The sequence below is a fragment of the Pongo abelii genome, chromosome 5, assembly GCF_028885655.2.
Source record: "Pongo abelii isolate AG06213 chromosome 5, NHGRI_mPonAbe1-v2.0_pri, whole genome shotgun sequence".
Taxonomy (NCBI): Eukaryota; Metazoa; Chordata; class Mammalia; order Primates; family Hominidae; genus Pongo; species Pongo abelii.
In genome coordinates this window covers 100,265,349-100,278,967 of record NC_071990.2, presented here as the reverse complement: position 1 = coordinate 100,278,967, position 13,619 = coordinate 100,265,349, and the positions used below count along the sequence as shown (strand labels likewise).

Here is a 13,619-nt window from a genome sequence, read left to right as displayed (position 1 = left end):
CATGATTTCACCCGGAAGAAGTCCCACATTTTCTATGAACCTCAGACTTTGGAGATGGGCTTTATGTCCTCTTCATTCCCTGCCATTACTTTTGGGTAAAAGCTCATGCTTCTCCAAATTTCAGGTCTAGCTCTCTCATCCTCTACTCCTCCTCTGTTCCAAACTCCCACTTCTGGTCACACCCCTCAATCACAGCATCTTTTTTCTTCTACTCTTCCTAAGTCTTCCCATATTCATGAATAACTCCTCTGTCCTTGTGGATGGTCTGTGTCCTATCTTGTCAGCAACAGACCCTTATCTCTAGAGGCTTCTACCTTCCTGGTCACAACTGACAAAGACCTCTCCTTAATGAAATTTTAGTCAGGCTCCACTAAGCCTTCTTCTCAACTAAGCCTCAACATTTGGACTTCTGTGTCTATGTTTGCATTGCCCAATTTTAGAGAGAATTCTGCTAAGTCAGTTTAGCCAGATTCCCCCATGCTTGATATTTGATCACCTTCAGTATCTGATCAAATATCTCATTTCCCAGGTGGCATCTGATCACCCAGGGCTGTCTTCATCAGGAATCTTGTTGGCCAGTTGAGCCTTCTAGCCTTGATGTCTTCTCGTAGTAATTCTCCATCCCCTGACATCTTCTCCCCTCTCCCTGCCACTTGGCTGTAAATCCTCACTTTTTCTTGTTGTATTTGGAGTTAAGCTCAATCTTTCTCCCCTATTGCAAAGCCCCATTGAAGTAGTCCCTTGAAAAAGGTTTTCTTTACTGCCTTTAACAAGTATCAGAATAATTTTTTCTTTAATACACCCCAGCACTTGAGATCACCCTGGAACATTGAAATAATAGATTTGAGCATCCCATTCAGAGGATAAGGCCACTCTAAAACTATAATAGAAAATCAAGAAGCCATAGAAGAAAAAATGGAAAGAGACTGGGGCAGTGACTCATGCCTGTAATACCAGCACTTTGGGAGGCTGAGGCAGATGAAACGCTTGAGCCCAGGAGTTCACCAGCCTGGGCAACATAGTGAGACCCCACCTCCACAAAAAATACACACACAAAAAAAATTAGGTGGCAGTGGTGATGCCTGCCTATAGTCCCTGCCACTTGGGGTGGTTGAGGTGGGAGGATCGCTTGATAATTCAGGGAATTATCTGAAGTTACCTAAGCCCGGGAGGTTGAGGCTGCAGTGAGCCGTAATCATGCCACTGCATTCCAGCCTGGGTGACAGAGCGGTCTTGTCTCAAAATAATAAATATGTAAAATAAAAAGAAAAATGGAAAGATAACAAGCTGGGGAAAATATTTGCATCACTTTGATTTATAGACCAAGAGTTATTTCTATTAAGAGCTCATATAAATAAATAAGTAAATAATGCCAAGTGAAAAATGAATAGTTCAGGACCAGGTATGCACATATAATTTCAGCTATTCAGGAGACTGAGATGGAGGGATCACTTGAGGAGTTCGAGTGTAGCCTGGGCAACATAGTGAGACTTGACGCTTAAGACAAAACAAATGAACAGTTCACAAAAAAATAGAAATACATCTTTCCAAAAAATGCATTCAACCTTACACATAATAAGAGAAACACAAATTTAAAACTACAAGGAGACACTGCTTTTTCAAATTAGGGAGGATCAAAACATTTAACAATATCATGTACGGTAAGGGTAGGACGAGGAAATGGACACTTTGAACACTATTCACAGTAACATTTTTTTCAAGCTAGTTTCTGCCTCCGCAACACTTGAATGCACTCACTCACCCACAAAGGTCAGTAATGTCTGCCCTACTGGCTAACTTTATTTTACTTGACTTTTTGGGAGCATGTGACACTATTGATCCTACCCCTAAATTTCTCGAAACTCCCTATTCCGTTCTGTGGCTCTGACACCCTCCCACTTGTTGCTCCTTCTCAGTTTCCCTCTTTCTTTGCCCATTCTCTAAATATGATGTTCTTAGGGTTCTGTTCTTTGCCCTAGCAAACTAATACACTGTCCAAACTCAAAATGTTCTACACTTCTCAAGATTCACCTTCTGAATTGCCTCTCACTCATCTGAGCCTGGTTATTATTTGCATATCTTTTCTCAGCATCAAGTTAATCTTACAGGACATGCTTTCTGAGAGTTGCATAATGGTTTATAAAATGCTCAAGTCCAGTGGATCAGAAATTATATAGACAAAGTACCTTATGGTGAGAGGTGAGAGACTGGCTTCCAGCTATAATGTTAGTTAGGATTCAGAATTCTCCTATGGGCTGGGTGCAGTGGCTGACGCTTGTAATCCCAGCACTTTGGGAGGTTGAGGCAGGCAGATCACGAGGTCAGGAGTTTGAGACCAGCCTGGCCAACACAGTGAAACACTGTCTGTACTAAAAATACAAAAATTAGCTGGGCATGGTGGCAGGCGTCTGTAATCCCAGTTACTTGGGAGGCTGAGGCAGGAGGATCGCTTGAACTCGGGAGACGGAGGTTGCAGTGAGCTGAGATCGCCCCACTGCACTCCAGCCTGGGCAAAAGAGCTAGACTCTGTCTCAAAAAAAAAAAAAAAAAAAAGAAAAAAGAATTCTGCTATGCCAGGTGGGTAGTTTGGTGTGAGATGTCCTCTCCACAAATCAAGCCAAGAAAGCAGAAGTTTACAACAAAATTCACAGAAATATTATCAATTAAAGTATCTACATTTGAATAACATAGAGATATTTTAATGCAACAGCATAGTAAATGTTACTATGTAAAAACCAGCAACAGTGCCACATCATATCCACTTATTACTATAGGAGCAAGGCTTTAAATCTCTTAAACTCGATTTTAAAACATCAAGTGTAATATCATTCTGATAAAAGATGATTAGGATAAATTAAATTTGTAAATTATTTTGTTCATTTGTTTATGCTCTTTGTATTGATGCCTGAAAAATGTTCCAGATATTATTAATCACCCAGGTAGTGAAACAGAGACATAATAAATTGCCTATTCTCTGTCTTCTCTCTTATCTCCTGTCCCCTTCCCTTACATCTCTCCTTCCCCATGACTTCCTCCCTCAGCTCCCAGCACTTGGGCATCAGGTCAGTCTCTCAGAAGAAATACACATTACTCTCTGTTCTAATTGTTCTTCTAGGGTCTTGATTTATTTTCTTCCTATTTCTCATTCTACTACTGCCCCAAACTTATCTGCAATGTATGATGTTCGAACTAATAAAAGGTGGTGACTTGATTGGGTTGATTAGAAACCATCTAACATGGGGTACACCTGGTGGGCAGAGTTCTTGATCTTCCTCACAAGCCAGTGGTATAAACAATTGTTACACAAACTGTGGTCTGGTATCACCTGGAAGCTTGTTAGAAATGCAGACTCTCAGGCCCCACCCCAGAACTACTGAGTCAGATTTTGCATTTTAACAATATCCTCATATACACGGTAATGTTTGAGAGGCCCACACTCAAAACATCCTAAACTTTTCTCACCACCCACCTTCTCAATTGCCTCTGATCTAATTGTCTCTTATTTGATCGTCATGACAGAGCCCCAGGTGACACATATGTACTTTAAGGTTTGGGAAACACTGATTTAGTTGTCCTTACCCAGTTGTCTTGGCGAGGCTGTAGACCCACGTGACATAGGGCACGCCGATATCCGCAAAATAAATTATCTGAAGCTACCTTTTTCAGGTGACAGTATAACCTTCAGGCATTGGACGCTTTGTAGTCATTCAGTTGAGACAGTTCAAAACTGAGCCCCAGACTAATAGTGTAAAGCAAGAATACCATGGACAGCGCTCCAGCACTCACTGTTCTTGGTGTGAGACCCTTGTAGGTCAAAACCTTGTCCAACCTGGCGGCCCAGGACGACTTTGAATGTGGCCCAACACAAATTTGCAAACTTTCTTGAAACATTATGAATTTTTTGCGATTTTTTTTAAAGCTTATCAGCTTTCCTTAGTGTATTTTAGGTGTGGCCCAAGACAGTTCTTCTAATGTGGCCCAGGAAAGCCAAAAGATTGGACACCCCTGATGGAGGTGGTGGAGCGCCCACAGGGCCGCTGGTGTGAGACATGCTTGGATCCATCATCACCTCACTCTGGGAATTGAACTTGTTAATTGTCCCCTCTGGGCCTTAGTTTCTTTCAGTTGTAAAATTGAAATGACAATACTTATCTAACATAGCTTGTTACTGGAAAAAACAAATCACTATACAACACAAGTAGGTGTTCAATCAATATTAGTTCCTTCTTTTTTCTTGTCTTATAACACCTCAATTAAAGTTAGTTAACAAAAAGTCCTTGAAAAACAAAAATAAATTGCCTCTAGTTTGGAGCTAATGTCCATGCGTACGGCACCAAAGCTGTCAAAATTAGTGGTGGTGGTAGAAGGGGTGAAGGAGAGATGCCCAGCCTAGTGCCCAGAGTCTTCAAATTTTCTCACTAACTATAGGAGCCTCAGGAGGAGAGCTGGGGTGCAGACATGCTCAGCTCCTGCACCTTCAGCCTCAGCAGGGAGGCCCTGCATAGCTACTGTGGCTTCAGCCTGTGACCTGGCTCTACACTAGGGATTCTGAGGAGCCATTCTTTGAAGAATCAGCCTCCTTAGCAACTCTTGTTAACCAAGCTGTGTTCGGTTCCTTTCTACTGAGTTTATCCCACCACCACCACTCCTCTGGGGCTGAGTCCCTTGCCCATGAGCCTGAGTCTCCCATCTTTCTACAGCTGGCTTGCACCCCTTTGTGGAGCAGCTTTTCCCTCTGGAACTCAGTCTGTCTTTGGATGAAGAGTTGGCTGAGGATTGCATCAGTCAGTGCCTTTACAGCTAGAGCTGCTTTCCTTGCTCCCCAAAGGGTTGTTCCGAGGTTATTCTTCTTTATTTGAGATGGAGTCTCACTCTGTCACCCAGGCTACAGTGCAGTGGCGCGATCTCAGCTCACTGCGACCTCTGCCTCCCAGGTTCAAGTGATTCTCCAGCCTCAGACTCCCGAGTAGCTGGGGTTACAGGTGCTCGACACCATGCCTGGCTAATTTTTGTATTTTTTTTTAGTAGAGACAGGGTTTCACCATGTTGGCCAGGCTGGTCTCAAACTCTTGACCTCAAGTGATCTGCCCACCTCCCAAAGTGCTGGGATTATAGGCATGAGCCACCCCATCATGCCCGGACTGTTCTGACATTCTGATACCAAATATTTGTCCAACTCAGATTTGTTGTCTCCTCAGTCTACTCTTCCTCTTTTCATCTTATACAGCTGTAGCAATAATCATCTTTTCTCTTCTATGGCATGGATCTAAAAGTTAAAATTTAAGATGCATCAGATTAAGATGACATTTTAGTTTCTCTTGTGGGATTTTATTTTATTTTTATTTTTATTTTTATTGAGATGGTGTCTCACTCTTGTTGCCCAGGCTGGAGTGCAATGGCACAATCTCTCCTCACTGAGACCTCCGCCTCCTGGGTTCAAGCAAATTCTCCTACCTTAGACTTCCAAGTAGCTAGAATTATAGGCGCTCGCCATCACGCCTGGCTAATTTTTTGTATTTTCAGTAGAGACGGGGTTTCGCCATGTTGGCCAGGCTGATCTCGAACTTGTGACCTTAGGTGATCCACCCACCTTGGCCTCCCAAAGTGTTGGGATTACATGCGTGAGCCACCTGTGCCCGGCCCACATCTGCTTCTTAAAGACGTTCACTGCAGTGTCTCTAAAAATGTAAACCATATTTGAACCAGAGACCAGATGATGCTCAACAGTTGTCTGACACTACCAGGAAGCAGCAGTGGGCCCCTGGCCTGCATGAGTGGGTGGGGCAGGTCACTATGAGTGAGAGTGAATTGCAGTCAGTGGCTTTCTGGGATAAAAATACTACACTTCCTCTGGGTTCTAACTTGTTTTGGGCATAAGGTTTGTCAGGACTGACTCTCCCTTTTGCCTTCCATATTCTTCCACTTAAGGTAATTTATGCCCATCCCCATGCCTAGACCTAGATACGAAAATAATGTGATCCCAAGTATCAAACTTATATTCTTTAAATATTGGCTCAGTGTTCACTGAGAGCGAAGACTGAGTGCTCTGTGGGAAGGGCACAGAAGGAGCATGGAGAATCCCTGATGCCAGCCCTCCTTGTTCCCTCTTCCAGAGCACTGCAGCTCTGGTCCCAAACTTAACTACTCTGCTTCTTGCCGACAAGGCCAGGCAGCCTTCTGGCCTCTCTCCTTGGAAGACCGGCTGGTGACCACCTCAGTCACCCCAGGAGGCCGTTGGGTTTCACTCCTTGCAACCTACTCATGGGAGCTTCACTTAACAACCACACACATTACTTCTTCCTGGAAGGTCACATTTTCCCAGGAGTGTTTGGGGCGTGTCACATGCTGGTGCCTAGGCATCAGCTGACTAGCCTCCTCCCCCCCGTCTCGTTGAGGCGACACGTCCATATTTATTATTTATTAACAATACGACCACACTCCTTGCGTGTTCTAAGGGGCGGGTGTGGCAGGAGAGGAAAAAAAGGGGGAGTCCTTTTGTGCCTCAATCTCTGCTCCACAGGCAAAAGCCTGGAGGTTTCTTTTACCCATCCTTCCATCTTGAGAGTGACGAACCTCCACGGCCCGAATCCTTTTTCAGTTCTTCCAAACAATTTAAAACTATCCACGCTCTTGTTAAAATCTGTGCATATATTACAAGCTTCTATTCTTGGTACTTATGAACTTTAATAAATGAAGTTAAAGGAAAAAAATACACTGAACACACACACAGTTGTTACAGATTTTCTAAAACAAAAGAGGGACCCCCGTCCCCCAACCAAAACCCTGTATCAGCGAGTTCCCTGATAGTGACTTCAAAGAGGAAAGACTTGAACTGGGTTTGTCAGAGAAATCTCTCTAGGTAGAGTATTTTGTTATTTGTCAAACCAGACATCTCGTCTCTGCGAACACCTGGTCAAGCCCGAGGTAACTGTGTAATGTAATAAGAGTGTTTTTATACATTATGCAAATACGCAGCGCTTTCCTGCTGGCCAGAACAATCTGATTCCCGACTTTAATCCTGGCCCACGCTCCCAGCCCCCGCCTGGTGGCGTCTCCTGCCCGCAGCTCCGCGCAGCCCCAGGTGAGTCCTGCGCGTTCTCCGCTCTGGGGCCCGCGGGAGGGGCTGGAGCGCAGGCGGAGGGCGCGCCGGGGTAGGGGAGGACCGAGATCCGGGCCCCGACTGCAGCTTCCTCGCGGTGGAGCCGCATTTCTAGGCACCTCCGCCGCCCTTGCCCGCGCGCGGCGAGCGGTTTTTGGGCGTGCCGCCTGGAGGCGCGGAGACCGCCCGGCGCGCCCGCCCTGCAGATCCGGCCCCGGCGGAGGCGGCCGGACCGCGGAGATGCGGGGCGGGGGCAGGGCGCGGGGTAGGTGACTTTATCCCGCCTGTTTCCCTGCCCCGGGGAGCAATGACATCACGCGGCCTTCTCCAGGCGCCGACACAAAGAGCGGGGCGGAGAGGCCGCTGCGGGGGGAGCCGGCGGCCGCTGCCGCCGCCCAGGGCTCTGGGGCCCCGCCGGCCAGGCCCGCCGTCCGCGGACAGTGTCCTTCCTCCTCCTCCTCCTCCTCTGCCGCCGCCTCCTCAGTCGCCGCCGCCCGCGCCGCCCGCGCCCTCCGCGCGCCTCTGAGCCCGCGCCGGGCCGCGCCGGCCCCTTCCCATGCGGGCGGCGCGGGCCCTGGGAGGGGCGCCCGGAGCCAGCCGCGCAGCATGCACTGGGGGGTTGGCTTTGCTTCGTCCAGGCCGTGCGTGGTGGATCTGAGCTGGAACCAGAGCATCTCCTTCTTCGGCTGGTGGGCCGGGTCCGAGGAGCCCTTCTCCTTTTATGGGGACATCATCGCTTTCCCTTTGCAGGATTACGGTGGGATCATGGCAGGGCTGGGCTCCGATCCCTGGTGGAAGAAAACCCTTTACTTGACCGGGGGAGCTTTGCTGGCCGCAGCTGCGTATCTGCTCCACGAACTCCTGGTCATTAGGTGAGCCGGAGAGAGGGCCCCGCACAGGGGCGCAGAGAGGGGCACCTGGCTAGGGCAGGGCTGGCGCGAGAGGGGCCCGTGCCAGCCCCTCGGTCACGCTGCCCAGATGCCCAAGCGTCCTGCAATTACCTTTCCCTAAAGGCATTTGTGGTCACCTGGCCGTGAGGGGCAGTTTGGAGTTGAAAGGAGAATTAAACCGGTGCTGGGAGGGAAAAACATTTGTCTCCCAAAATGCTCTAGGTCACTTGTCGTTATCTATTAAGAAATGGCCTTAGGAGGATCTAAGTGCAGTGTGTTTGCAACAATAGAATTGGGCCCTGCAGAAATAGGTTACACTTTTATGAAATGCCTTGTTTATAAGTAATAATACTGGAATATTAACTGCTAACCTTATCTTTTACCTAAAGGTTAGTTCTTCACCATCCTTCCCTAAATGTCAACATCAAAAGACTGAAAAATTGCAAAAGCTCCAGAAACCTGCGGGTCCCTGTTAAAGATGCATGACCAAGTGTAGTGGTGGGCAGCTTTGATGCAGCCTTAACCTGGTTCTCTGCTTATCTGGTATTGAACGCCAAGCACCATCTTCAGGCTTAGATGTCATTGTTGTGTGAGCGGTAGGACAGGCTAGCACATGGGTGTGTTGGGCATAACACGGCGTCGCCCAGTGCCGTAAACAGTTGCATCCGCTGCCGCAGAATGTTTACAAGATTGAGTTGGAAATACCAGAAAATGGAGGCCCCTGCTGTTGGTACATCCAGCCGGCACGAGATTTTTGTTTGAGTAGAGTAATACCACAGGGCACTGAGACAGTTGTTTGGCTAATTGATACATCAATTAATGGTTAAAATTTCCATGCATTTGAGCCTTCCGTCACTGGAAGATTACCAGAAGCCCAGTTTTCAATAGCTCAGAATGTCTCTTTGCCAGTATTTTCTAAAGTGAGAGAAATGTGTCCACACTGCCTTATTCCAGTGGAGGAATCCTACACAATAGGTTATAAACAAAGACAGTGATAGGTGACCTTTACTAGCCTGCAGGGATCCCAGGAGATTATTGTGATAGCCTAATGTAGGTATTTGGCCTAACGTACATATTTTGAATAGTTCCCATGTCTGAGAGGGTGGGAAATCATTTAGGTTTGGAGAAATGTATTGGTTTTCATATTATTTAGCCATATTTGAAGAAGTTTATTTTAAGCTTGTTGCACATTTAACTCTCTCACTTAACACATTGCCTTGAATCTAGCTGAACCAAACAAAAAAATTTAAAGAGAATTATCTCTCTAGATTATTTGTTAATTGTGCTAGTTTTAGAACTGTATTTCAAGTTAGATTTCAAGCTACCTAAAGAACTAAAACATTTGGGCAGTAATTTAAATGGTAACCCAGTTGTTTCTCAGTTGTATTCTAGTCTAAAGCCTTTGAGGAGATCCCAAACCATGAGGCTTCTCAGCAGTGGAGGGAGTGAAGGCTTCACAGGACCAAGTTTAAAACAAAGCTTAAATGACCTTGCAGAGACAGTATGGAGCTCAGCTCCCACTCCGGAGTAGGCCATGCCCTGGCAGGTGTGGTCACTGGAGACTGGAGAGCTCTCTGCCCACAGATAGCTACTAACTCATTTAGGGGACTATAAACCTCAGCACTGGATGCTTATTTGGACTAAGGAGTTTAATCCTAGGTTGATTCACTTTTTCTTGTTTTTATTTTTTAATTTTTTTATTTTGAGACTGAGTCTCGCTTTGTCACGCATGCTGGAGTTCAGTGGCTCGATCTCAGCTCATTGCAACCTCCACCTCCCTGGTTCAAGTGATTCTCCTGGCTCAGCCTCCTGAGTAGCTGGGATTACAGGCGTGCACCACCGCGTCTGGATAATTTTTGTATTTTTAGTAGAGATAGGGTTTCACCGTGTTGGCCAGGCTGCTCTTGAACTCCTGGGCCCAAGCGATCCTCTGGCCTCAGTCTGCTGAGTTGCTGGGATTACAGGCATGAACCATTGCACTTGGCTAATTTTTTTTTTAACTTTTTTGTGGAGATGGGGTCTCACTATGTTGCCCAGGCTTGTCTCAAACTCCTGGCCTCAAGAAATCCTCCCTCCTTGGCCTCCTAAATTGTTGGGTTTATAGGTGTGAGCCACCATACTTGGCCAGTTTTGTTTCTGGACAAATGTTGGAGTTGAATTAGAAAGCTCTGAAGTAATGCAAACAATAAAAAAGGGCTATTTCTGAATACTGAGTAGGATGGGCTTTGCATGTGTGACTGCATTTATTCCTCACAACTGTTGTTTGTTCATTTCATAGATAAGGAAATTGCAGCTCAGGGAGGTTAAGCAGCTTGCCCAAGATCACACAGTAAGAATAGTAGGATCTAGATTCAAATCAGAGCCTGCATTTTTTAACCACTGCCTCTTAGAAAGTACCTACTTTGGCCGGGTGCAGCAGCTTACGCCTGTAATCCCAGCACTTTGGGAGGCCGACGTGGGTGGATCACGAGGTCAAGAGATAGAGACCATCCTGGCCAACATTGTGAAACCCCGTCTCTACTAAAAACAAAAAACAAAAAACAAAACCCAAAAATTAGCCTGGCGTGGTGGCACGCGCCTGTAGTCCTACAGCTACTCGGGGAGCTGAGGCAGGAGAATCGCTTGAACCCGGGAGGCGGAGGTTGCAGTGAGCCGAGATCGTGCCACTGCACTCCAGCCTGGCGACAGAGTGAGACTCCGTCTCAAAAAAAGTACCTACTTTGAAATCCGTTTTGTTGGAGGAAGAGGAAGGAAGAGAAATGTGGAGAACTGAAGCATTGCTCAGGGAAGACAGGCCTGTATCAGGTGCCTTTCTTGCAGCGTCTAGGGGAAGAGGAGTGGAGGGGCAAAGGGAAAAAAACAGGCAGGAAGGTCAAAGACCAAGGCTTTAGAGGTTACATGATAGCTACCTCCACTTAAGGTGAAATCTAGGTTTCAATAGGCTTTATAATTTAGGCAGAAAACATAAATTCTGAAATATGTAAGATGGAAAATACACCTTAAAATGACTGCCCTGAGTTTACTGGCTATTGCAAACTCTTCCCCAGCCTACTTGGATTTTCTGCTGCGTAGACATAACCTTAATCTATGACTATGTCTCTAGAGTGGAAGAGTAAAGTTGACAGGTGAGAATTACTTAGGAAGTTTAATTAATGAATATAACCAAAGTAGGTTTTTGGGGTTTTATCCAAAAACCCCATATTTTAAAATAAATATTTAGCACCATATTTTAAAATAAATATCGTTCCAACACACTACTTTGTTTTCCCTGAGTGGAGATAGCTTGGCAGCTATCTTAAATTCAATCAGGCTTTGGAAAGTTTTGTTTGTAAATTGAATGACTACTAACTTCATTACCAGTGCTTATTTGCACTTTTCACACACGGGCTCAGCCTCTTCTAGAACATTTAGTTGGCGAATCAACATCTGATCTCTGCAAACTAACAAATCATCAGCTGTGTACAGAGGCATGTTCATCTGTGGTGTCGTTAGCCCCGGGAATAGTAGTAAACTAGCTAGTTAATGCTCTGTGGCTGTCCTCTTATACAAACCTTATGGTAAGATCACTTTATAAAATATAGCTGTACAGGAAACAACCTACCCAAACCTCTGATCCTAAATTAGAGAGGAGTTTCTGACATGTTGGAGGGAGGGCTCTGGAGCCAGACTGTCTGGGTTCAAATTCAGACTCTGTCTGTAACCAACCACATAACCTTGGATATGACAGTAAGCTCTTGATGACTCAGTTTTCTCATCTGTAAAATGGTAATAATAGTAGTAGCTTTTCTCATAGAGTTGATTAAATGAGTTAACACATGTGACATGCTTAGAACAGAGTTTGTCAAGGTGAAAATTCAATAAAACTTGGCCATCATTAGCTGTGACTTTTATCAGAAAGCTCCAGGCTTCAGTGGTCTAAGTCAAACTGGCAGTTTTAATACGATTAACGGAGGAATTGCCCATTTTGGTGACCTTGAAGTGCTTAAGAGCATGGAAACGAGTTATTTCAGAGTCAATCTTACATTGATGTTCTTTAGGCAAGTTATTTAACATCTTTGAGCTTCAATTTTCTTATCTACTATAAAATAGTATAATATGATATCCCAAATTTAAACTATAACAATACCCATTCTAAAGTGTCATTGTCAGAATTAAATAAGTTAACATATATAATATATATAAAGTCATTAGCATATGCTTGGTAGATAATTAGCATTCATTCTTACTATGACATGGCCCAAATTAACAATTAGAATTAGATCGTTCTGGCTGATGGAGCAGGGATTTTTTGTTTGTCTCCTCTCCTGTCAGTTCGGAAATTTGTGCCTGTTAATTTACATGAAAATACCACTTTGTGATGGGAATTATTTGACTGGACAGAATCAGTTAATTGTCAGATCTATAGTTTGTGCTGTCTTGGAACATCGTCTAAATGAGTTCTTGATTTTAATATCTGACTTCCCAAACATTCCATCTAAATGAAAACATTTCTTTTATAGTGAATATTGCCAGAAAGCAGCAAATATTTTTATTTTTTTGACTTGACAGATATTTTCAAAATGAGTCATTCTGAACTGTGAAGTTGAGTGGGCCCTTGGGTGGTAAACTTTTCAAGAGAGTTTGTTTTACTAAATGGGGATCTGCAGGAAGTGGGCATCCATGTGATGAAGATACAAAGATCTTGTTCTTGCTTGGGTAGAAAGAAGGGGGTGTGGTGTTGTACTGGGAACAATGCGAGGGAACCAGAGGCTCAGGGAAGGCCAAGGAGAAGGAAGAGTGAAGTTTATCTGACTGGAAATCGGCTGGGTCAAATGAAGATGGAAATTGCAAAAGGGTCCTGAGGAGTGGGGTATGAGTGGGGCTGTGTGGAATGATGAGCTTGCAGGGATGAGACCATATCTCTTTGGATGGGGATAGATTTCACTATTACTTAATGCTTGATAGTTCACTAAATAGTTACGGTATTACCTTATGTAATCCTCATGATAAACCATACAGAATTGGTACTGTCCTCACTCTTCAGGTGAAGATGGTGGAGAGATCTAGGCTAATGTGGCCAGTAGGAAGCAGGGCTTGGATTTGACACCAGTTGTCCAGACTTGGAATCCAGCATTCATTCCATTATGTAGTGGTTATTGAAAAACTGTATGCAGGGAAGTCCTTCTCACCCAAAAGAGTAGCCAAAGGAAAAGATGGATGTGTGGCTGAGACAGAAGAAAGGGGAAAAGCAGGGGTACTGAAATACATGCTGTGTGGTAAAAGTGGGGATACTGGGAAGGCAGAAAATAAGGAAGACAGAGCGAGAGAGAGAGCATCCAGAAGGCAGGTTCCACGGCATTACAGGTGAAAGAAGGGTTAGGTGAGGGCATGGGCAGTTGGAAAGAGGGACCAGAATTTCAGTCTCAGATTCCCTACAGACTTGGGTCATAGCAGAGCAAATCTGCACTGTTGTTCCTGGGTCTTACGGATCAATAGACTGTTTCATGGTATAGTCTAATGGCCAAAAAGATGGGCTCTGACTTCTTGGTTCAGTGCCCATTCTGCCATAACTAGCAATGTGACTTTGGGCAAGTTAATCCTCTGTGCCTTAATTTCCTCATCTATAAAACGTGGATAACAGTAGTACCTAC

The 13,619-nt window shown here is 45.1% G+C and overlaps 1 protein-coding gene across 4 annotated transcripts in view; it reads left to right on the top strand.

The window, feature by feature from the left end:
* The first annotated feature begins 6,992 nt into the window (after window positions 1-6,992).
* Window positions 6,993-13,619, top strand: part of FAXC (failed axon connections homolog, metaxin like GST domain containing) — a 70,508-nt gene continuing 63,881 nt past the window's right edge. The window contains exons 1-2 of one of the 4 annotated variants that reach the window (XM_024249107.3): window positions 7,040-7,081; window positions 7,850-7,971. In XM_024249107.3, the coding sequence (XP_024104875.1) occupies window positions 7,865-7,971 (107 nt within the window). In that variant the 5' untranslated portion in view covers window positions 7,040-7,081; window positions 7,850-7,864. Of the gene's footprint in view, window positions 7,082-7,105; window positions 7,365-7,396; window positions 7,972-13,619 lie in introns of those variants that run through there. The other 3 variants (XM_024249106.3, XM_024249109.3, XM_024249105.3) reach the window with 3 other exon arrangements.